The sequence below is a fragment of the Streptopelia decaocto genome, assembly GCF_964273445.1.
Source record: "Streptopelia decaocto genome assembly, chromosome: 21".
In the NCBI taxonomy this organism is placed as follows: Eukaryota; Metazoa; Chordata; class Aves; order Columbiformes; family Columbidae; genus Streptopelia; species Streptopelia decaocto.
In genome coordinates this window covers 5190743-5214041 of record NC_138676.1, presented here as the reverse complement: position 1 = coordinate 5214041, position 23299 = coordinate 5190743, and the positions used below count along the sequence as shown (strand labels likewise).

General features: G+C 48.6%; 1 protein-coding gene across 1 annotated transcript in view; it reads left to right on the top strand.

The window, feature by feature from the left end:
* Positions 1–23299, top strand: part of GRIK4 (glutamate ionotropic receptor kainate type subunit 4) — a gene marked incomplete at its 3' end in the record, with an annotated part of 112739 nt that overhangs the window by 58312 nt on the left and 31128 nt on the right. Inside the window, exons 6-9 of the mRNA XM_082070150.1 lie at positions 2432–2485; positions 13696–13857; positions 17396–17548; positions 18935–19039. Coding sequence (XP_081926276.1) covers positions 2432–2485; positions 13696–13857; positions 17396–17548; positions 18935–19039 — 474 coding nt within the window. The remainder of the gene's footprint in view (positions 1–2431; positions 2486–13695; positions 13858–17395; positions 17549–18934; positions 19040–23299) is intronic.

The window sequence follows — 23299 nt, the reverse complement described above, 5'->3', positions numbered from 1 at the left end:
ACAGCCGTGGAGGGCTGCCTGGCGTTCTGAAATTAGTCAATCATTGCAATATTTTTCCCTTTTTCTCTAATTTTTTGCTTCCTTTTTTGTTGTCTTATTAAGCGAGATTTTATTTTCATCGTGTTTATTTTGAAGCGGTCTCTTGCTGCAGTTTTTAGCGTTTGTTTTGATAGTCTACTTCAAAATTGAGCAGTGGCTCCAGATGGAGTCTAAAGTTGTGCAGAGTTTCCCACATCCTGGAAGGAACAAGAAGCACTTTGCTGAATGGAGGCAGGATCCAAGCAGTGGCTTCCCCCATTAGAGCTGTTTGTATTATTCCCACCCATCCCCCCAACAGATTTTTATTCTGCCACTTGCAATTTTGCACGTCTAAATCGGTAGGTTTGGGGTTTTTTGGGGGGTCCTGTCTATGCAGGAAGGGGCATTTGGTGGGCTTTTGTTTGTTTTCTGTCTCCTGGTCCCTATTTTGTGCTGCTGAGGGCTGTCCCCCTCCTCTGTTGCTATAGTGACTTCCCACAGCGCTCTTCGGGCACCGCAATCCCTTCCCCGCTCCAGCATCCTTCTGCCAAGCCTGATAAAGATGTCAGAGATTGCCGTGATTTTTCAGCAGTTCAGTAAAACCTAATGTAGTCTTCCTGGCCGGAGGATTGGAGGGATGGAAGGTAATAAATAATGAGCTGATCTGGCAACTCCTTGCACCTTGGGAGGGCTGCAAAGTGTTTTCTCTACAGAGCTACAAACTGAACAGGGGATGAAGTCGTGGTGAGCAAATAGGAGCATCCTTGGCCCCTGCACTATTGATTTGAAAGTGCCTTGTGTCAAACCTGTCTCAGGAGACCAGTCCTGGCCTCGGACAGCCAGAGAAATTGCATTTTCTCATCTCTTATCCTCCGCATATGGGCTGGAGACACACGGTTGCTTCCTCAATTACCAGCCTGTCCCGTTTGCCCACCTGCCAGCGGGCACGTGAAATGATGGGAACGATGCTCACAGGAAGCTCTTTGTCACTGGCTTTGATTTTCTGCCCTTGAAATCGAATGCGCCGACTTCAAAGTGGGTCAGAGGGAGAGCTGACATTATCGCTGGCTCCAGAAAGGGAGAAGGGAGGGAAGTGAGTGCCAGGTTTTATTGTGTAGGGGCTTCAAAATGCAGCAGCTGGCTGGAAAGCTGGCTGGGAGGCAGGTCCGCAGCCTTCTCAGGAGTCGTGGTGCTCTTTTGGTCAAAGCATTGTGTCCGATTTGCCACCTGTGCAAGGGACGGGGTGACAATGTGCAACCAAAAGGCTGGGTGCAGCCAGACCTAAGCCACCGCAATGGTGATGACCTTGGTTTTGCACAGAAATGGGTAAAGAACAGGCAGGAACAGGGAGAGGTGTGATCCAAGCCGCTTCTCCCCTGTATCTTTCCTTCTTTCTCTCTTGTTGCCATCCTGAAGCTTCCTGGGAGAGGTGGAAAGGGAATAAAAGCAAGGAAGGGGATGCTGGTCCTTCCCTCCCAGCCTCCAGTTCCTCTGTGTGGTCCTGGGCGATGCAAAAACCTCTTTGCTGAGGTCCGGAAGCATCATTTGAGACCAGCTGTGCTTGGCAGTGAAACATTGGCTTTCAGGAGGATCTGCAGATTAATCCCCCACTTTTCTGAGCATCTGTTCCCACAATAAGCTCCTTGCATACTGAGAATTTTGGATATGGGCTTCGATGATCTGGTCTGTGGTCTATAAAACAGATCATCCCGTGGAAAAATCTGTGTCCTTGTCTCTGCATCTCCATACACTTCCACCCTCTTTGGTCTAGTTTTGTGGCTACCGCTACCCTGTCTAAATTCTGAAGAACAGTCTGAGTTACTAGGTTACATTAATGATGATTAATTTGTGGGACTGGAGCCCAAATCTGACTGATACATGTGGGAAAGCCACCGCTGGGATGACTGTCCTTTTTCTGCCGCTCCAGAAGAGCTTTTTCCGCCTCGCTCTCTGTGAAAGGAGACAAGCCCCGAGCTCTCTCGACTGCTGCTTTCCCTCGTTATGTTCAAAAAGATGTCGATAGTTGCACAGGAGAACAAAGCAGCAAACCCCGGCCAACCTCACGTTCCTCCAAACGCACAGTACACCCAAGGAACACCCATCCCAAGGGACACCGGAGGGTCCCGGGGGGCCGGAGCTGCGGCTCGTGCAGCGTTGGGTGGTTTCTCTGTGCCGGGTGCTTTGTCAGTGCTGTCGCGAAGAGGAGACCCTGAGGTAGGCTCAGTCCTGCTGAAAAATTGGTTCCCCAGACTTTAATTTCACGGGTCAAATCATGTTGCTGTGTCCCACCCTTCCCTGCACTTGCAGGGAGCGATAAGGATGAAAAAGCAAATGTGGCCCAGTCTCTGCCTTGCCGGAGTGGAGATTGAAGATTGTCAGGCTCCGGTCTAATCTCCTTTCCTCTCCTTCACAGGCAGCTGAACTGGGAATGGCGTCTGCCTATTACACGTATATCTTCACTAATCTGGTAAGACGTTTTTTCTCGGCTTTTCTCCCGTGTGCGTGTAGAGTCATGTTAATGGGAGCTGATCCCTCCAGCCCGTGGGAGCGTTGGGAAGAGCCGCGTGTTTGTGGGACACACAGAGGTGTCTCCCTGCAAACCCAGAGCAAGTCTTGACTTGGGGTGTGTGTTTGGAGGCCACCACACGCTTTTCTGTGCCTCTGAGCACGGCTGTGCAAGACAAAGGATGGCACCATAAATGCTGAGAGTCAGAGCAGGGTACGTCTTCAGCACAGCCCCAGGTGATTTGGCTTTATAGCTACTAATAACATTAATGGGGGAGTTGCGCGGTGAAATCCCTGAACGCTGCGCTAAACAAGGAGTAATGGGCCTAGACAGCAGCGGGGGGAAACCCAGAATAAACATCAGGGCAACTTCTCTCGCTGCAGAGCTACAAGGCTCTTAACAGGCTGTGAAGTGCTGTGGGGGAAACGCCACCGCCAGCGAGACCAGATATTAATGTAGGTGTGGGGAGGATGGAAACCTGAGTGCGGCAGGATGGGCTGGATGATTAAGTGGAGGTGCCTTCCAACCCCAAATGATACTCATATTCTCTAATTTCTATTAATATTTATGCCAGGGTGCGTGTGTGCCAGGAAAGCCGAGAGCTGAATCACGCTTTGTGTTTGGGTGGGAGACAGACGGGAACGGATGGAGCCAAACGTGTGGGCAGGAGAGCTGGAGTGGAGAGGAGGAGGGGGCAGGAGGGAAATGGAGGGGGTGAGAGCCAGGAGAGCAATGGGGACAGAGAAAGGAGATGGCAGAAGAGATAAAAATGCAAAGAAATAGAAAAATCTACTAGCGTCCTACCTGAACTAATCACATTCTGGTTCCCACTCTATAGGTCTTCACCTTGCTCTGTACCGGTGCAGCAGGGACAGGCAAAGCCAGGACTGTGCACATAGCAATGGATTTTTATTTGCACATCGCCGTGGATGCGCAAATAGCAATCGTGGAGTCAGTGTTCTTGGGTGGTGCTCAGACAACAGGAATAATTGAAAAAATTAAGCTCCCCGCTGCCACCAGCACCACCCGGCTGGTTTTGAGCAAGGGTGTGATGACGCGTTTGCTCAAGGTCGCGAGATGAAATTTGTCTTTGAAGCCCATTCATCTAGTGTAATGCAGTTATGGCAGGTGGGGGAGAAATGAATTTTGTTGCCGTTCACTCTCGCAGGAAATCAATCTGTTTACCCACGTTGTTTCACCACTTTGGCCAAAAGACCAGCCCTCAGCAGAACTAACTGGATTTTGGCAGGGACCTTTAAAGAAAGGTGACATCGGGCAAAACCTGGGCAGATGGAAGAGATGTTGAAGGAAATTAGTAATATTTAAATGGGAATGAGAGATGGGAGTGAGCAATTTAGACTAATAAATCTGGAGGGATTATCAAGCTCCTAATGAACCCTCTGAGGTTTCGCAGTCACTGCCTAATAGAAAAGATAAAATCATAGTGAACTGCTGTCGAGGAGAGCAAGCAAAAAGATGGCTTTAAATGGAGGGAGAACCCATCAGAAGGGGAACAGACAGTCTGTTTAGCATTAAGCTGCTTAGAGATGGAAAAATATTTCAGGCAAAAAAAAGAAAAGGGGATAAAATGCTGAATTAAACACCTGCCCTGTGGCACTAGAGGGGAATTCAGTTTCTGTCTTCTAGCGTTAATTTTATTTAATAAGCGCATCTCAGCCAAGAGCTCGTCGCAGTGCTTCTCTCTGCAGAGCGTTAGATGGAGGCGAGTTGCTGCAGGTCCCTGACACTGGTCCGTGGGGAGAGCGATTCGGGGGTGACGAGTGCGATTCGGGACCCAACAAGTGCCGGTAGAGTCAGCCAGGGAGGCCGTGGTGCGGGAGAGCAGATGTGGCAGGAGGCAGCGGGAGCAGATGAGGAGGAAGACCTGGGCCCCCAGCGCATTTCCATCGGAGCCGAGGTGAGCAGGCTGATGTAAAAATATCCATGGGCTAATTTGCTGTGTGCAAATTCATTATCAGCCTCCTTCAGCCAGCTCAAGGGAGCCTTTTTGTCAGCAACAGAATCACAGAATCACAGAACGTGAGGGGTTGGAAGGGCCCTGGAAAGCCCATCCAGGTCAATCCCCCCATGGAGCAGGAACACCCAGATGAGGTTACACAGGAAGGTGTCCAGGCGGGTTGGAATGTCTGCACAGAAGGAGACTCCACAACCTCCCTGGGCAGCCTGGGCCAGGCTCTGCCACCCTCACCCCCAACAAGTTTCTTCTCCTCTTTCAGTGGAACCTCCTGTGTTCCAGTTTGCACCCATTGCCCCTTGTCCTGTCACTGGTTGTCACCCAGAAGAGCCTGGCTCCATCCTCCTGACACTCCCCCTTTCCATCTTGATCCCCAGCAATGAGTCCCCCCTCAGTCTCCTCTTGTCCAGCTCCAGAGCCCCAGCTCCCTCAGCCTTTCCTCACATGGGAGATGCTCCACTCCCTCCAGCATCTTGGTGGCTGCGCTGGACTCTCTCCAGCAGTTCCCTGTCCTGCTGGAACTGAGGGGCCACAGCTGGACACAATATTCCAGGTGTGGTCTCCCCAGGGCAGAGCAGAGGGGCAGGAGAACCTCTCTGACCTACTGACCACCCCCTTCTAACCCACCCCAGGTCCCATTGGCTTCCTGGCCACAAGGGCCCAGTGCTGGCTCAGCCCACAGCACCCGCTATTCCCAACAGCTCGTCCCATCCAAGTACTGACCGGGCCCGACCCTGCTTAGCTTCTGAGATCAGACGGGATTGGGCATTCTCAGGGTGGTATGGCTGCATATATTTTATATATACATATATAAAATATAATGTTTGTGTAAGGGAATCATGGTGTGCTCCATAATAATAATAATAGTAGAAATAGTAATCATAATGCCAGTGCATAAATAGACCACTGCAAGCAGGCTGTTGTGTATAGAAAACCAATGTTCCTCCAAGTGCTGGGAATCCTTGAAATGGGCAGCGCAGAGGAGGGTGGATGCTGGATGCCTCCAAGATCCTGTGCTACAATTAATTCTTTTAGCTTGTTAATTCTCTGTAGCTTGTTCTTGTTTTTGTTGTCTGTTTTCTTTTTCTCTCTCTCTTTTTTTTTTTTTTTTAATTTAACATATGGACCTCAGGCTGGATTTAAATTTCAAAACATTTATCAAGGAGATTAGATGCAAATAATTGAAACAATTAAAATTATTACTGTAAGAAGGAAGGTGTAAGGGAGTTTTACTAGTGCCTTGAGTCAGATGGTCTATTCATTAGATGCAGTTTTGTTCACCGACAATATTGTGTGGAGGTGGCCTTGCTGATAAAACAGCTGCCGTATTCAATTTCCAGAGACTGGATAAATCAGTTTTCGTTTGGTTTTGTGTTTCCTGTTTTTTCTTCTGTGTTTAGTGACTTGTAAAGAGGTTGGTCTTTCCTATAGGGTGAGGTTTTCAAAGCTGAATTGTCATCCTGGGTACCCTGTTGGAACCGGAGGGGAAACAAGTATCCAAATCACCCGGACAACACCACACGTTTCTGTAGTAGCTCGTCATTATGGGAACATCCCTTGGAAGGAGGGAATGGTGTAAAGCAGAGGGTTTTTAGTCCTGCTTTGTGAAATTACCTTCTCTTGGTGTCTTTTTGTGTCTGGTTCTGCCAAGTTTTGCGTTCCGTTGGGCTCTAGCATGAGGGAAGAACACGGACTCTCTTGTTGCGCTTTGACAAATTTTCCTTGCAGCCCAGCCAGCCTTCCTGCTTCCCAGTAGCTGATGCGAACGGTTTTTGTAGAGCCCCGATCATCCCCTGGATTTATGGTTCGTATTTCCAGTGGCATGTGGTAGCAGGGCACACAAATCAGGTTTTTGCGAGGGTGCCAAAGCAATTTCTCCTAGTTGGAGGTAGCGTGAGGAAAGGAGGATTTAGACAGAGCAATAACTGTACCTCTCTGCATTTTGCTGCCTGTGCTACCTTACCTGTCTTGGATCTTCTTTATGTGTTGTTCGGAGTCCATGCTGTGCTTGCTTTCCAGTTATTGAGTAAATCATTCTCTCACATACAGCCCGGGCCCTCTGCTGTGAGAGCAAACCTCTCTCCTTTCCTCTGCCCTCGTGCTGTCATGTCCTATTTGTCTTTCAGACTTTCCACCCCTTGTTTTCCACGAGCTGTGCTTTTCAGGTCCCAGCATTAGCACTTGACCTCCTTGCTGTCTGAGGATTTGTCACTCTTCAAACCTCACGCTCCCTGCAGAGAAGTTGCAGTAAATTGCTTTTTCTAAACATGTGGGCAATGTGTTTTCCTAAATTGCTCTTGTTTGAAGAACAGCCTCCAAAATGTAATAGCTCTCCTTGCATGAGGAGGTAAAAGACCCATCCTTACATATGGCACACTCTGATGCTTTTGTGATGCATCAACTTTGTCCAAGCAACTGGATTATATATATGGACAGTTCCGCTAAATTGTCCCCACCTTCAGTGAGATCACAATTCCTCTTTAACTACATGAATGGCCAAATAACAGTGCTTTGGGTCCATCTCCCACATCCACTTACCTACTCAAAAGGCCACAATTTGTTGCTGTGATGACTTTTTTTTCTTCTATAGAAATTGATTTTTACATGTGGCCCATTATAAACCTATCGACTCTGTCAATCGTTTATAAATAACCTGAGCCTTTCAAGAAAACCATAAAGCACTTAACATAATAATGCCCACTTGAGTAAATAAATAAATGTGTTCTTAGAGGAGCTGAGGAGCGATGAACAGGCTCAGCAGGATCCAGAGAGGCATTTTCTCCGCTGCTACATCTAACAGAGGAGCTGCCATGATCTTGGGGGAGAAATTGGTCGCTGGTGCCAGACTGAAGAACTGTGAACACCTCGGTGCCACAGGAGCCTCAAGGTCTTTTCAAGCTTCTTGCGAGGAACCTCTGGTTTAGCTGCTGGTTTGGGTGTCCCTGGAGGCAGAGCGGTTCCTCTGTTCCCTCTGTGTCCGTGAGTCTTGCTGCAGACTCAGTGTGGTCATGCCTTAGCTGGGAAAACCGGAATAATAGCAGAGCAGCTGCACCAGGGTCCAGAGAAGAGCAACACGACTGGTGAAGGGACTTGAACATAAGACCTATGGGGAGAGGCTGAGGGAGCTGGGCTTGTTCAGTCTGGAGAAGAGGAGGCTTAGAGCTGAGCTCAGCACTCTCTAGAACCACCTGAAGGGCAGTTCTAGCCAGGGGGGGATTGGGCTCTTCTCCCAGGCATCAGCAATAGGACAAGGGGCCATGGGCTTCAACTCTGCCCGGGGAAATTGAGGCTGGAGATGAGAAAGCAATTCTGTGCAGAGAGAGTGGTCAGGATTGGAATGGCTGCCCAGGGAGGTGCTGGACTCACCGGCCCTGGAGGTTTGTAAACTGAGATTGGCCATGGCACTTAGTGCCATGATCTAGTCAATGGACTGGAGCTGGACCAAGGGTTGGACTCGATGATCTCTGAGGTCTTTTCCAACCCAGTCCGTTCTGTGATTCTGTGATCTGTTGTAAATAGGACTAGGATGGTACTTTCTGCCCCTCTGGACTGAGCCCACTAGTCCTGCCACCCTTGGCCCCAAGAACCAGTACTTTATCTTCTCTGCTTAGCCTTCAAATGGGGAATAACGATGCACATTGGCATCCGGCGATGCCGGCAGCGAAGCCTCTCGAGCTGTGCTGACTTTGCACGAGCTTCTGCATAACAGCTGCCAGGCAATCTCACTATGGGAACTGCGTGTGTTTGGAGGGTGACAGCTTTCCTAAGCAACAAATACTCTTGAAATGGAAGTTTTGCCAGCGTTGAGGGCTCAATAATAGAGAAATGGAAGCCTTGGCCCAGTATTGTCCTTCCCATCCCACATAAAAATAGAGAAGGAACAGTACAGCGTGTTCTGGACCCTGTGCCTATTGTAAATCAGCCTTCGCTGCCATCAGAGGGTCAGATCCTGGGTCTGAGGGGAATGGGACAGATCCAAAAATCCAATGAAGTCCTTGCAGTAATTAAGAGAGGAAGGTAAACATGTGTGTGTGAGCAAGAGAAAGGAGGGAGGGGAACATATTACTGCCAGTGTAGGCTGAATTGAGCAAATCCTGCTCCTTCCAGGGGCTTGGGATGGGATGAGGTCAAGCACGTTGTGCGTGGGAAGGTCTTGAAGTCACTAAAAATGCAACGGGCCCATCTTTCCGCTTGTCTCCAGCGTGTGGGCAGCGGCTGCTGTCTCCCTGCTCCCAGGTGATCTGCCTTATTAAAAATGTGATAAGAATCGAGTCAGGGAGCGAGGTTCCGCGCACACAAATGGGATGCTGAACAATATCACTGGCTAAATCGATAAAGCTGGAAGAGGCTCAGCAGCCGGTGTGGAGCGCTGAATAGCAAAGCGTCCGCCTGGCCGCTGCGGGGTGAGCAATAACCAGGAGCCGACGTGAGAGCAGGGGAGTCTCCAGGGTTCGCAGCTCCGCGCTTTCAAAAACATTTGCTTATCAGGCAGCCTGTTGTGGCACTAATAATGCCCTTTCCACGCCGAGTCTCCATCCTTGGGAGGATGTGTGGCAGCGGGACATGATTTGTGAGGTCTGCTTTAGTCTGGGAGTGGAACACTTAGGCGCAGATTTGGGAGGACACTTCATTAGTTATATGCTTCACAGCCTCAGTGTTTTATCCGTGTCTCTCTTAGGCTTAATTGTGCTGTCAGGTTTTTAATCTCTTGCTGTTTTTTCCTCCGTGCCTCAGTTTCCCCCTCTGTATTCCTGGCAGGAGCCCCCATGGCACTGCGCTGTGGCAAGATGAGAAGCAGCGTGTTGCTGCTGTTGTGTTACAGAGCCAGAGCGAAGCGGGCAGGGCAGGAGGAGGATTTCCATCAGAAACCCACCGGTGCGGCCCGAGGTGGGAGAAGGTTTGCGGGTGCTGAGTCCTGGTTGGGATCGGCCTGCACGTGATCCAAATGCACACATTGCACTGGGTAATACGCTTGTACCTCATGGGTTTGTGTTCCTAACGGAATGGAGGCTATAGCCTATCAAACTCCTGGTTGTAAATCACAGCGAGCGACGCCAGGAAATCCAAGCTTTAAAATCATGAATTACAGCGCGTGGCTGTGTGGCTTTTATTAGCCAGGTTCTCCTGATGATCGAAACGTTCGGGTCACTCGGTAGGTTTTGTCTGCTGCTGTAAAGCGAGAATGCAGGTCGAGTGCCGCATGAAGCTCAGAAACCCAAGGGTGACTTCATCCTCTAATAACTCCTCCAGTGCTGTCTCCCAGGGAACCCCTTTGTATTCAATTAGCTAATGTGTGCCTAGCACTTTGAAAATATAGAGTGCTATAGAATTGCTAAGTGTTGTTATTTAACACCGCATATTTAGTGGTTGCAGGCCTGTAGTAGAAGTCAGAATATCTACAGTGTAATTGCCTGGTGCTGCTGCGGAATTTGCTGTGATTTGAGCAAAGCCTGGGGACCTTTCTTCTGTAAAAGTTCATTAATTTTGGCTGCCGGACCCTCAGGGTTTACTTTTTCTGAGATCTCAGGAAACAGAATATTGACTTTTGGTGGGTGCTTTAAAAACCAGACTGAAAAGAGGGGGAAGAATTCAAGCAACCAGGATTTATGTACCTGAAATTAGCCTTGGCGTGGTATTTTGATGGTCTTTGTACCTCAGTTTGCCCTGCTTGGCATAAAGGAGCTGGTCTGAGATGGGCAAAATGCTGGTCAACTCTTGTTCCAGTGTGAGGACAGGGAAAAAATTATGGGCAGTGGAACAGGAGGTAATTGGGGAGATGCTGGGTGCACCCATCTCTTTAATTCACCAGGAATTGCCTGGAACTGTGTGGTTCCAAAGCTGAGTTTGCACAGGTGGAGGAGGCTGGGCCAAGCCACACCAGGCTTGGAGCCCATTCACCATTAACCAGAATCTGCTGACAGGAGTGAGTTATTTTCATAATGACTCCTTGCTCTGAAAGCCACCTTCCAGCCTGCCCAAGCACCAGCCAGCGCCGCAGATAAGGAAGAGTGACTGTGTGAGGAGAGAAGAGGCTGTGAAACTGTTCTGTGTAAGCCCTAGCCCCACCAGCTTTGTCTAGCAGTCAGGGTCAGGTATGTATATCGTAATTGTGCTCAGACTGCTTAAAATTCTGCCTAACTTAGGCAAAAGTCAGCTTCAGTACATCTCAATGAGAAGCCCTTGGATCTGACACAGAATCCCTGCGCTCGCTGCGGAGCCGTTCACGTGCCCGAGTCTTGCTTCTCAAATCCGAGCAGTATTTCTCTGCCTCAGTCTGATGTTTGGAAAGGTAAATGTGTTAAGACTTGCGTGCAAACACACGGTGAGAGGAGCCGTCGGAGATCATGTCCAGGAGAAGGGTTTTCCACGCCTTTTCTCTCTCGCCATCGGGAGGGCAGGGCTGATGGATGGGCTGCCGAGCTCTGGAATCCACCCGAGCGGTGCAGGCCTTGAATGGCAAATCAGTTTGTGTTTGTAAAACGTGGGTTTGGGAATGTCAAGCGTGGTGAATGACCAGCTAGGAAAGGAAAAAACAACAAGCAGGGACAGAAGCTGAGCCGGCAGCTACTGAAGTATCCCGATGCTCTCACCCCCCGTATCTCTCTTATCCTATTGCAAATGAAATGTGTCCCCCAAGGATGGTTTATCTCCATCTCATTGCATAGGCAGCTCGCGGCTCATTTGCTCGATCCTGACCTGGGCCAGCAGAACGCTCTTGTGCACGTCTGATGGAAAAACATCTCAAGGCAGAGAGTCAGAGCTGGAGCGGAGGGAGCAGCGGAGGGACGGGGTCGCATCCAGGCCGTGTGTGTTGCAGAGGTGGATGCTTTATGAGTGTGACGGCAGCAGGAGCAGGGTTTTCTGCAGCTGGAGGCTTGCCTAGAAAAAGACAGATACAGAGAGCGTTGGCTGCTGGAAAAGGCTGCAGCTTGCAGCGACCAGCCGCCGCTAATGGGAGCTGGGAAAAAGCTGCTGTTAACATTTGAACCCGAGCAAACTGTTGTCTCCGTGGGGAAGAAGAGCAAGATGACTTCTAAAAGAAAATGCTCTAGTATGAAATCTTATGCTTAAATGATGGCTTATTTGTTTCCAAAGCTGCGCCGAACTCTGAGAATAGTTAGATCACTTGATTTCCCACTCCGGTAAAATTATTGGTGCAGAACTAGGGCTAAGTTTCTAGCTTTGGACTATGAACACACAACTGGAATCAGACAACTTGGTTCAATAATATACTCCAGAGAGCTTTGCACTTGTAGAGATCTTTAGAAGCTAAAAGGTTGGTTGAAAGATTCATCTACTTGGTGCCTTTGTGACAGCGGTAATCAAATGTTACCACCAGATGGGAAACGGGTAGAGAATTCACGTGGCCAGCTTGAGGCGACTGGAAGAGTCAGCGGAAAAGCAAAGAGTAGAGTTTAGAACTTGCCAGCTCCACGTTTCTCCTAATCCTGTGGGTTCAGCCTTGCGACTGCTGGCAAGTGGTGCCCGTGCCTCAGTTTCCCCCATGGGAAGTGAGGACAGCAGGGTGTTCCCTCCCCCAGGAATCGCAGATTCAAGGAGCAGAGCATAACAAACCTGCCAGGGCCTCAGCAACCTCGAAAGCTTCGAAACGTTTCCAGGGGAGAAAAGGTGTAATGAGTAAAGGCACTAATTTCAGCTGCCTTGAGATTGGGGTTGTCTGGCCTGAGACTGAAGCCTTGGACTCTGTGGCTGTTTTGCTACATAACATCTCATTTTCTTTCTGCTCTAACGAAGCCAGGAGGGCAGTCAGGCAGCTGTGCCCAGCACCATTTGCCTCTTGGCTCTGCCGAGGGGGAAGGAGTATTGTTCAGGGGCTCAACAAATCTCCTGCTGCTCTGCTTGCATCCGGGATCTCCTCGGGCCCAGGTCCTCATTAGCCATCTGCCCTCGTCGCGCGGGTTGACAGGCCGCTGTGGGTAAACGGATAACCTGTCAGGAAGGCAGGAGGATAATATCATTCAAATGAATCAATAGTTCACAGGCAATTTCACGTTACCTAATGTTAATGCGGTTGTGTCCAAAACGCACTCAATCCTGCGTCTGATCGCGTTCCCGTGGGAGTTCGCTGTGCTGGAATAGGCTTGTAACTCCATGTTTCGGAGATTTACAGACATTGTTCCTACCCGGGAAAGATGAAAAATGACTTGACTCACTGAGATCTCCTAGTCCACAGAGCCAAAAGACATCCGTATTAGTGATGAAAGAGAATGGGCATCCAGCAGTTTCTGAAACTATTATTCCCACCTTCTCACTCCATTTTAGCAATTAGCAAAAGAGAAATTAGTGAGGAAGGCACCATTATTTCCTGCTAATAGGACAAGGAGGGCTGGACTCTTCTCCAGGAAGCTGGCTTTGTCGTGTAACTGCTTCCATTGACACGAGTAGCAAAATAGAGCTCTCCCTTTTTGCCCTTTTTTTACATACATCCTGCCACTTTGCTCTTCAGAAATACAAGAGGATGGGCCCTGCACCAAAGCCTCGCAGGCAAAGCAGCTTCTCACCATCCACAGATGGCACGAAGCAGCAGGACAGGATTTCATTTCATTTAGCAGCTTAGACTTGGTGTCCTGAATTGGATGTGGTGCTGTTATAACGAGCAGCTTCACTCAGCACATGATGTTTGCTGTCTAGGTTTGGGTCCAGCTATTTACTATTTCACTAAAAATAGTAAAGGAAGGACATAAATTTCCCCCCAGACATGGGTCTCCACAGTCCGGTGGTCTCGGTGGCCCGGGGATCCCTTCTGCCCCAGGTTTGGGTGGACAACCATTGTCAGTCTGGGGCTCTCAGCCACAGCAATACCCAGGCACAGCGCGTTTTCATGGGGATCTTCTGCCAGGTGAGCTGGTTTATGAGCCTCAAAGAAGAACGAGGTTTGCAGGAACCAGCACTCAGAAATGAAAAGCTGCTTTGGAGGTGTTTTGGTCTCTCTGTGGAACTTGTGCAATAATGTCCTGGACCTGGCTGACACCTTCATTAAAAGCCTGAGACAGGCATTAGCACCCAGGCTCTTCTGTGCCCGCTGGTGGGTGGATTTCAGCCTCAACGTAGGTTCCACGCGCAGGTTCTCGTAGCTGTGTGGTCCCGTCTTCCCTTCAAAGCTGTTGAGTGTTTCTGAAGATTTTTGGAGCTTGTTTTCTTCTCTAATCGTGTTTTCTGGTTTGGGCTGCTTTAGGAGTTTTCCCTGCAGCGCCTGGACAGCCAGATGGACGACCGAGTCAACATCCTGGGCTTTTCCATTTTCAACCAGTCTCACGCTTTCTTCCAAGAGTTTGTCCAGAGCCTCAACCAGTCCTGGCAGGAGAACTGCGATCACGCTCCTTTTACCGGGCCAGCGGTAAGTAAAGTCCTTCACTAATTATTTAATCCAAGCAGCCTCTGTGCTAAGGAGCTTAGGCACAGCTCCAGGCTTGGATTGGCTCCCATGGTTGTAGGTCTTGGTGAGGTGATGCTCCAGGAATGGGAAGCATGAACCTTAGCTAAGGAGGTAGAAGAGGTATCAAGCTGTGACTTATGGGGAACCTCCTGATCTGGAGAATATTAAAGTGATCCTGAAAGACTCTGGTCACCCAAATGGACCTTGGGGCACCACAGGGAGCTTTGGAAGGCTTGTCTGTACTTGAATGGCTGTGCAGCTTGGAATTCAAGCCTAATCTTAATTTAAATTCTATTTTATGTAAGTGCAGGGGATGATGCAGCCCTGATTGAGTGTGAAATTTGTCCCTGTGTGTTTTCCTCTAGGAAAAGAAGGGAGTGTGGATGCAAACGGCTTAGGCAGGTGCCAAGGGGCTGTGTAGCCTTGTGTGCTCTAACTTCTCCCTGATAAGTGTGCAGATCAGCACTGAAACCTTCCCTAAAGACCCTTCATTACTGGGAAGGTTTGCAAAGCAGATTTGCCAAATTGGGGCCACAGGGAGCCACAGCTGGAGCTGGGGCAAGGGAAAGAGGAAATGTCAGCAGTGGAACCTTTTGCATCATTTTTAATGAACTCAGAGTCCTCTTGACAACCTGTGGCAGCTGTGTGCTGCTGAAAACATCCCTATTATCACTAGAAAGTGATCTTAAGCGGGCAAAATACGGAGCTCCACATCCTACTGGCTGCACGTGGAGTTCAGGCTCCATGGATTGTCTCTGCCGTTGGAAATGTGGCAGGTCTTACCCCCTAGAGCGCATCTCTCTGCGTAAGAACATCCCTCTTTAGTCCTGGGAAGCAAATATCTCATGCTAAAAAGGGAAAAGCAAGCTCAACAGCTGGAAGTGACAGGAGGGAGGGTTCCTGTGAGCTGCAAACTCCCAGGGCTTGCTTGGTCGAGCTGAGAAAGCGTCTGAGGAAGGAGGAGGGAGCTGCTTGCTCTACCGCCATTCTCATTAATCACATCGCAAAGAAAGGAAATCAGAGAAAATCATTCAAATTACAGATGGCTAGATTAGGTAATTAGAAGTTAGGCTAAAACAGATGTTTGTAATTAAGTGTTTATGTCATTGAATAAAACCCAGATTGTCAAGTCTATTTCACAGGATTTTAATGGTTTTAATTCTTCGTGTTATGTTTGGGGGCAAAGATACACATAATAATGTTTTAGGAAGAAAAGAAAAAACACCAACTAGCCAAACCTGTTCATATTTCCCTAGAGATCAGTTCACTGTGAAACGTGGCCCTCACATGGGAGATATCCTTAAATAACTAATAAAGTGGGATCTTCCACCTGACTCTGCTTAACCTGCTGTTAGTTAACAAGCAAATTGGCTTTTGGTGACATGGTGACAAAGCTGTGGTTTAAAATGTAGTAGTAGTGCGAGATTTTATAAGTGGCGTGAAGAAAGTTGAATGGAAATGCGACGTTCCTGAGGAAAATTGCAATAAAAAGTAAAATGAAAGAGGTACGTTGAGGGGATGGCAGGGACTTGTATTCGCTGCTACAAGGACTTGATCCTGTGCATCACAACCCACTCTGCAAACCCAAAATTGCTTGAAATCGTAAGGGGGCTGCCAGAAATCCGAACAAATTGTTTGAGGCTAAGGAGTAAAATATTCCAATCAATAATGTCAAATGCTTCGCTAAGATCTACAAGTCTCTTGCTAACCAGCTAATAAGAGATCATTAACTGCTCAGGGAAAATGGAAATGAAAACCCAGCAGGAGACAATTAAAAATGCTGGGCCAATGTTCTCATTTGGTATGAGGTGGTGAAACTTCAGGGTTGTGTTTGCTCCCATAACATTTTCGTTTGGTCAACTTGTATTTATGTGGTTCCTGATTCAGGAAGGCATTTGCTAGTTGGATATGGCAACCTGGATGGGGTTCGTTCCACGGTTAAAATTAAATATATGCTAAAGAGCTTCCTACTAAGAAAGGATCTTGGACTGAAGGCAACAAACAAAGGTAGGGAGAAGGGTCAAATGCAAGACTGACAGGTGCCAGTCAAGTTGAGTGGAAAGTCCTTGGTTACTGCTTGTGTAAGATGGATTCAATAAATCCATGCAGGAGAAATGTGACAGAGTAAATATGGGTTAGAAAAGTGAGGGGTTCCTGGTGCCATTCGAGCCGGTGTTTGGGGTTTTGCAAGCATGAGGCTGGAATCATGTCTTTTAACTTGTATTATAAGGTTTTGTGCTGCTTGTTAACTGCCTAATCCCAGGCCGTTGTGGTCGATGACCTTACCACTGATTGGAGTCAGATCAAACAGGGTTAGGTCTGGCTCACTCTGCTGCAATTAGTAACGCAGTCGAAGCCAAAGGTTGGTTGGGATGATTGAACAGGGCGAGATTGTCCCTGCAGGGCCACTGACAGATGAGAATAAACCCAATCAGGGTTTGGGAGGAGCAGGGGATGTGGATACTGCTCAAGTGCTCTAAGTCACAAACAGGGGAAGGGAGCCCTGGGCTAGAGACTTGAACCCCTTGCGGGAGCTGACGTGGTAAAAGGATGCGGATGCTCTCAGAAGTAACCATGAGGAAAATGTAGCCTTGATAGTAATGAGCTGCAACCGCTTAATTCCAGCAGGGCCAGGAGGTGACAGTAATCAGAAGTGAAATCTCAGTCACAACAGCAAACACGAGAGAGCAAATGGCTGATTATTAACCAGATAAAAATATTGGACCGGTTGTGCATGGGTGAAAAGCGTGGTTTGGGAGGCTTGGTGGACAAAGAAATCTGATTAAAGGTGGGAAGGAGAGGGGACGAGTCCTGTGATTCTGGACATTGCTTCAGCAATGCCATTACAGAGCAGGTCACGGCCAGCAGCAAACCGGAGGGACTGGATGGTCTCCATGGAGTCTGAAAGCCAAGACATAGTTGTATGAGAAGCAGATCTAGCAAAACCTCATTTCCCGTGGATCTGCCATCCATAGCAGTGGTGAGAACGGCTCTCTGAAGCAACACGGTCATCTTTCTTTATATGGGCACACGCACGTGACCTTTATTCTGCCCAGCCGCCTATTTTGTTAGAACTTCACAATCTTCATGCTCTCAGGAGTGTTCCCCCCTGGCCATCAGATTGTTCAGGGGTCATCAAAGATAGGAGGATGATAATGATAAAGATAACTTGAGGAACAAGCAAGCAGAGGCGCAGAAGGTAAGGAAGCAAGCAAGCAAAGAAGAGGAGAAACGTAACATACGGGGAGCAGGACTGGGGCTGGCAATGGGACCACACTTGCCCCAGTGGTGCCTGTGCAGGCACAGCAGTTCAGACATGCAAGTGCTTATGTTCTCCCTGCCCTCAGTGGGTGCAGTTTTGCTGGAGCAGAATGTCCTACATGGAGGAGGCCAAGGATTGTGCTCCTTGCGGATCCCCGCTGAGGTTGCGGATGGAGCACTCTCTTCAATATCCATTTTTGCCTTCCATTCTCAGCGTTTTCCATCCCTTTCCCCACAGCTCTCCTCCGCCCTGCTGTTCGATGCCGTGTATGCCGTGGTGACCGCCGTGCAGGAGCTGAACCGGAGCCAGGAGATCGGGGTGAAGCCGCTGTCCTGTGGGTCTGCCCAGATCTGGCAGCACGGCACCAGCCTGATGAACTACCTGAGAATGGTGAGAAGGGACTGAAGTTTGCTGGTGTGTTATAGGAGGGAGCGCTCGTCACTGCTGGAAGCAAAAGGCGTGTATGTACATGCTGGTGCTGGCACAGCTCTCGAGCACAGCGTCGGTCTGTTTGAAGGTAGAACTGGGAATGAAAAGAGAGGAGATCTGAGGGCTGGTTTGTCACCGGCCTTGGAACGACATGAAACTCTCAATTTTTCAGGCTTTGCTGCAGAAAAAATGGAATTCAATGATTTCTATTTTTTTTTAAGTATGAATGCTTCTAAGTGATTTGAGCTCTGTTTCGAGTGAACTTGAGTTGATATAAGGTCATGCAATACAATTGCTTAGAGCACAGTGGCAAGAGGTGAGTTTCCCTGTGAAGAGGTTTGAGGTTCTTTGAACTCAAAAGTGTGGTTGCTGGAACTGATCAAGTCTAGTTCTGATTTCAGACCTAGTTGGGATTTCAGACCCTGAAATTTCAGCCTTGTGAAACAGTTGGAGTTTGTCAAAGTGATTCCTCAGAGTTGGGCTTGACCATGCAGAAGAAACGTGTTTTCTGAGTCTGTTTGGGGTGCAATGGTCATGAGATGCAGTGAAATAGCACGTAACGGTTTGTGGAGGAATCCCCAGCTAGCGTTTCAGTACGAGTAAGTGAGGGAATGAGCCGTTAGGGCTTATTGATGTGTTTTGCAGACGTGATGAATAACTGTGACCTCCATTAAACCTGTGAGCAGTTGATGGGGCGACTCGTATTGTGTGTTGGTCAGGAATTGTAGCATGTTGGCATCTGCTTGTGCACCGAATTTGGCAAAGGCTTAACAGTGGTGGGCTAAGCATGCAAATGGTGCCTTGAATAGTGCCCCAAAAAATTATGATGTTTTTTATTTTCCTCCTAGATGATGGCACAAGAGACAGAACAGTTTGTGACTGGTTAGGAAGTACAAATGCTGACTGCCTGTCATCCTCCTAGACAATGTGTGTATATGTATATATATCTATATATAGATATATATCTCAACTACCCGAAAGGAGGTTGTAGCATAGAGGGTGTTGGTCTCTTCTCCCAAGTAACAAGTGATATAATGAGGGGAAATGGCCTTGAGCTGCACCAGGAGAGGTTCAGATTCGATATTAGGAAAAAGTCATTCATGGAAAGTGTTGTCAGGCATTGGAACAGGCTGCCCAGGGCAGCGGTGCAGTCACCATCCCTGGGGGGGTTTCAACGGTTCTTAGGGACGTGGTTTAGTGCTGGAGTCAGGTTATGGTTGGACTCGATGATCCTGAGGGTCTCTTCCAAGCAAAATGATTCTACGACGACATGGTGAAGAGCTGGTGTCTTTTCCAACCTAAACGATTCCATGATTCCATGATTCCAACTCGTTCTCTCTTGGACAGGTAGAATTGGAAGGTCTCACCGGCCACATCGAGTTCAACAGCAAAGGTCAGCGATCCAACTACGCCCTGAAGATCCTGCAGCACACGCGCAGCGGCTTCCGACAGGTACGTCACGGGAGCTCTTGCTGGTCCTGGGTTGGCAAACACAGCGCGTTTCACTTAATCAAGGACGTGTCTTGAGATAATTTAGGGTTGACTTAATGTATCAGGCCCTGGAGGTGGTGACGTTAGAGCCAGTATCTGTCCTGTCACAGTAACCCTCCTGTGCAGGAGATAATTCAGGTCATAAACCATGTGCTAGATACAAGCTCATGCTCCATAAACTTTTGTTCTTAAGCTTATGGAAACACATGTACTCAAAGCTGTTTGTATGGGGGAAAAATGGGATAATTTCCCATGAAATGGGCCAAAGTAAAAGGTACTTATGTACCTTTCCGAACAACTGCTTTTAGGAGGGAAAACAAAGGGGGCATTGCCATGTTCTCCACTGTCTCTCCCCAGCCTGGTGCACAGAAGCAAGTACAAGATAATTCACCTCCCGGTTTATGGTGCGTGTTCCTCTGTAATGGGTTTGCTGAGCTCAAACTCTCAGTTGCTTTTTGTCTCGGTGCTCATAGATTCCTCGTGGTGTTAGTCCCTTTTCTGCTTGTTCTTTGTGTCCGGGTGGTATTTTCTGGCTTCAGCTGAGGTTAAGAATAATCATTTGGGGCCACAGATATCAAACCGTTGAGATTATGTGACACAAGCCCAAGAAATTTGGGGTTTCCTGGTAAATCCAAACCTCATTCTGGAAAAAAATGGAAGTCCCAGCAAACAGGTTTTCTTCTGTCTTATTTCCCTGCCCTTTTCTCAGCAATGGCCACTTCTCCTCGATGCTGGCAGAGAACAAAAGCTGTTGTATCTCACCCCACAGCAACAGAGCATTTTGGCGCTGGGAAATCTCTCCTGGTCGGGCAGCAGTGAGTTTCAGCCTTGGCAAGGATGCTGCCTGCCAGTTCTTACCTGTCAAGCGACAGCTCGGCTTCGATGCCGCCTTTAGCTGCGCGAGCGGCGATCAGGATGGCATTTTCCCCACAGTCGAATCTCTCATAGCACCAATGCCCTTTTAATATTTCCCAAACCCATCATATGCTGAGCAAAAGTGACAGATCCAAGCCCGTCTGCATTAATAAGAGCGTGCATTCGGGAAGAAAATGCTGTAAACCTCGCTAGGACAGCTCTGGTTTTGATGTGTTTAAACGTGGCAGGGACTTCACATGAAACACACAGGTCCTCTTGGAGCAGTGATGTGCAGGGAGCGCTGACTGCAGCCTGATCCGCCCTGGGACAAAAGCCTCAGCTCTTCCCCGCAAACGCGGGCTGACACCAAACCTTTTTTGACCTGTTGCACGCAACGGCTCGGGAAATAAGCAGCTTCGTGTTCCAGAGGCTCCTGGGAAAGCTGTGCTGGGACCAAGCTTTGCGCATTTCCCATCAGAGGGTGGTGATAAGTCCCTTCCTGATCCTGCCCACTCCTCTCAGTCACTGCCAAGAGAAAATCAAGACAATTGAGGTAAACAGTACTCCCTGAAAATAAAGCAAACTGTTTCAAAATGAATATTAGGCCTTGGTACTTATTTTAAAAATGTTCTTTAAGCTTCAATGCTTGTTTGCTGCCACCCTTATCTACAGGCATGCTGAATAAAGCTATAGCTGAATGGAAAGTTAAATGTATTCACAAGTTAATGTCTCCATCTTATTATTTGCAGTCTCTCAGAAAAAGCCAAAGTAACTACAAATAGCGCTGTGCCAGAAACGGGTTTCTTGACCAACAACGTTGCTAAGAACTGGTGCATTCTAACGTGGTCACGGCTTTTGATGACAAGAGGATTTGTATTTGAATATGGCACGTCATTTGGTCCATGTGGAAACAAGTTCGAATGTTAAATATTTTCTGATGCTTTGGAGTTACTGTTGCTCTTCCCATTTTCTTTAGGTCAACATATGGTTCATGGCAATACTATATAGTTCTAAAACCTCTTTACAGAACATAGTCTGGGGTGCGACGAGTTACATGCTGTTGTGCTATAGATGGTTATTTTCTTCTCAGCAATGCAGCTACTTGTAATAAAAATGGCTAAATAAATAATTAGAAATAATTTAATTAAGCCCGCTGTGAGGGGATGGGGTAAGGAACAGAAATTCACATCCTGGAAACAATCTTGTTCCCAAGGGTTATATGAACTGATCTGCTCAGGCTCTTGTTTGAAACACGCGTGTTCACTCCTTATTTTTAATCAAGCTCACGCTCGCTGCCCGTTTCTCTCTTTCTCTCTGCTCCTCTCTCTCCTTCCATCCATCAAAGCTGCTGGGACTTCCAGCTCATCAGCTTCGATAGAGGACTCACCACATTTTGAAGCTGATCCAGCCAGCAAACAAATTAGAGGCACTTAGATTTTCTAACTCGCTGTTGCTTTTGGGCAAGGAGAGACAGGGCTTTTTGACATCCAATTTTTAATACATTTATGTAACGCACCAAACGCGTCTTTGCCTGATTTAGCTTAACTAGTGGAAATTTTTCCCCAGCCATATGAGAGCTGCTCTCTGTTCATAGGATGCACGATAAAGCACAGACTCATTAATGTGTTGGTGATCCATATATCTGACAAGGACTGAGCTTGTAAATGTCATCTTTTTTTTTATATTTTCCCTTTCTTTGCCCCTTTAAAAAATATTGCAGCACACCCCTCTGGTTTCAGCGCAGTGATCTGCAGTAAACCAAGAGCTGAGGTCTGGCAGCTTCACAGCAGGAGGGAACGAAGAGGGGCTGTGATTGATACAGCCCAAGGAAGGTGAGAGGAGAGGTGGGGAAACCGCTGTCACGTTGTCCCCATCTCTGCCTGTGACCTCGTGCTCTTGCCTGGTCCGAGGCGCAGCCAATTAGTTGCCACTTAGCTAAATGCTTTGCTGGTGTCCCGAGACAGAGCAGTGGAAGTGACGGGGGTGTCTAATTGGCATGTTGATGAGATACGGATGAGTTACCAGCTGATAGCTCTGAGACCCTCCGCAATCCCCGCTGCATCAAACCTTTTTAACTTAGAAGCGGCTAATCAGTCTCGATAGGGCTTGTTCCTCTTTAGCTGTTACCTCCAGCAAGAGTTCAGGGACAGATCCTGCCAAGAGCTGAATGTATTTGCCCCCCCAGGACCCAGCGAGCTCGGTGTGTGTCACCACCAGGTCCTGCCTGGGCCAGGCCAGGTGTCAGTCATGTCATCTGAAGGGACCACACCTGGAATCTTGTGTCCAGCTGTGGCCCCTCAGTTCCAGCAGGACAGGGAACTGCTGCAGAGAGTCCAGCGCAGCCACCAAGATGCTGCAGGGAGTGGAGCATCTCCCGTGTGAGGAAAGGCTGAGGGAGCTGGGGCTCTGGAGCTGGACAAGAGGAGACTGAGGGGGGACTCATTCCTGGGGATCAAGATGGAAAGGGGGAGTGTCAGGAGGATGGAGCCAGGCTCTTCTGGTGACAACCAGTGACAGGACAAGGGGCAATGGGTGCAAACTGGAACACAGGAGGTTCCAGTGAAAGAGGAGAAGCAACTTGTTGGGGTGAGGGTGGCAGAGCCTGGCCCAGGCTGCCCAGGGGGTTGTGGAGTCTCCTTCTGTGCAGACATTCCAACCCGCCTGGACACCTTCCTGTGTAACCTCATCTGGGTGTTCCTGCTCCATGGGGGGATTGCACTGGATGAGCTTTCCAGGGCCCTTCAACCCCTGACACTCTGGGATTCTGTGACCTCTTGGGGGTTGCCGCGTGGCCTCGGGTGTGTTGAGTGCGTGTCTCCTGTTTGTACAGGTGTTAACGGTGTTTTCTGTGTTCCATGCTGACTTCTGTGCAGGAAGCTTCTCCTGCTTGCCTTGCTGGCGTCAGTCTTGCGGTTCTGTCCTTCAGAAGTGCCAACTCCTGGCAGAGCTGTGCAGTGTCCTGAGTGCTTTCCCTCATTTGCTTAATGCCCTTTCCCTCCCCAGATGCCCCTCAGTTCCCTCCTCTTCATGCCAATGAGGGCACCATGTACCAAGTACCTACTTAATTCTATCTTGCCCTGGCACAGTCTTTTTCCAAAAGCAGACTTGATGAGAGATGATAGCTTTTTGCAGTCATTCCTTTTCCTGGCGACGCAGAGGAAGGTGAGGTGATGAGCCCAATCTGTAGGACAGTGCTAATCAGAGCCCAGAAGGTACCTGGGTTCACTGCAGTGGTGCTCCCCTGCCTGTTTTATGACACTTGTATTCAGAGCTGGCTTTACCTTCATATTTACCTGGGGTGTGGGGGTGGGAAGTGCCTCTGAAGCTTATGGAGAGGTCTTGCTGTGTCATCTCTCCCCGCCATCG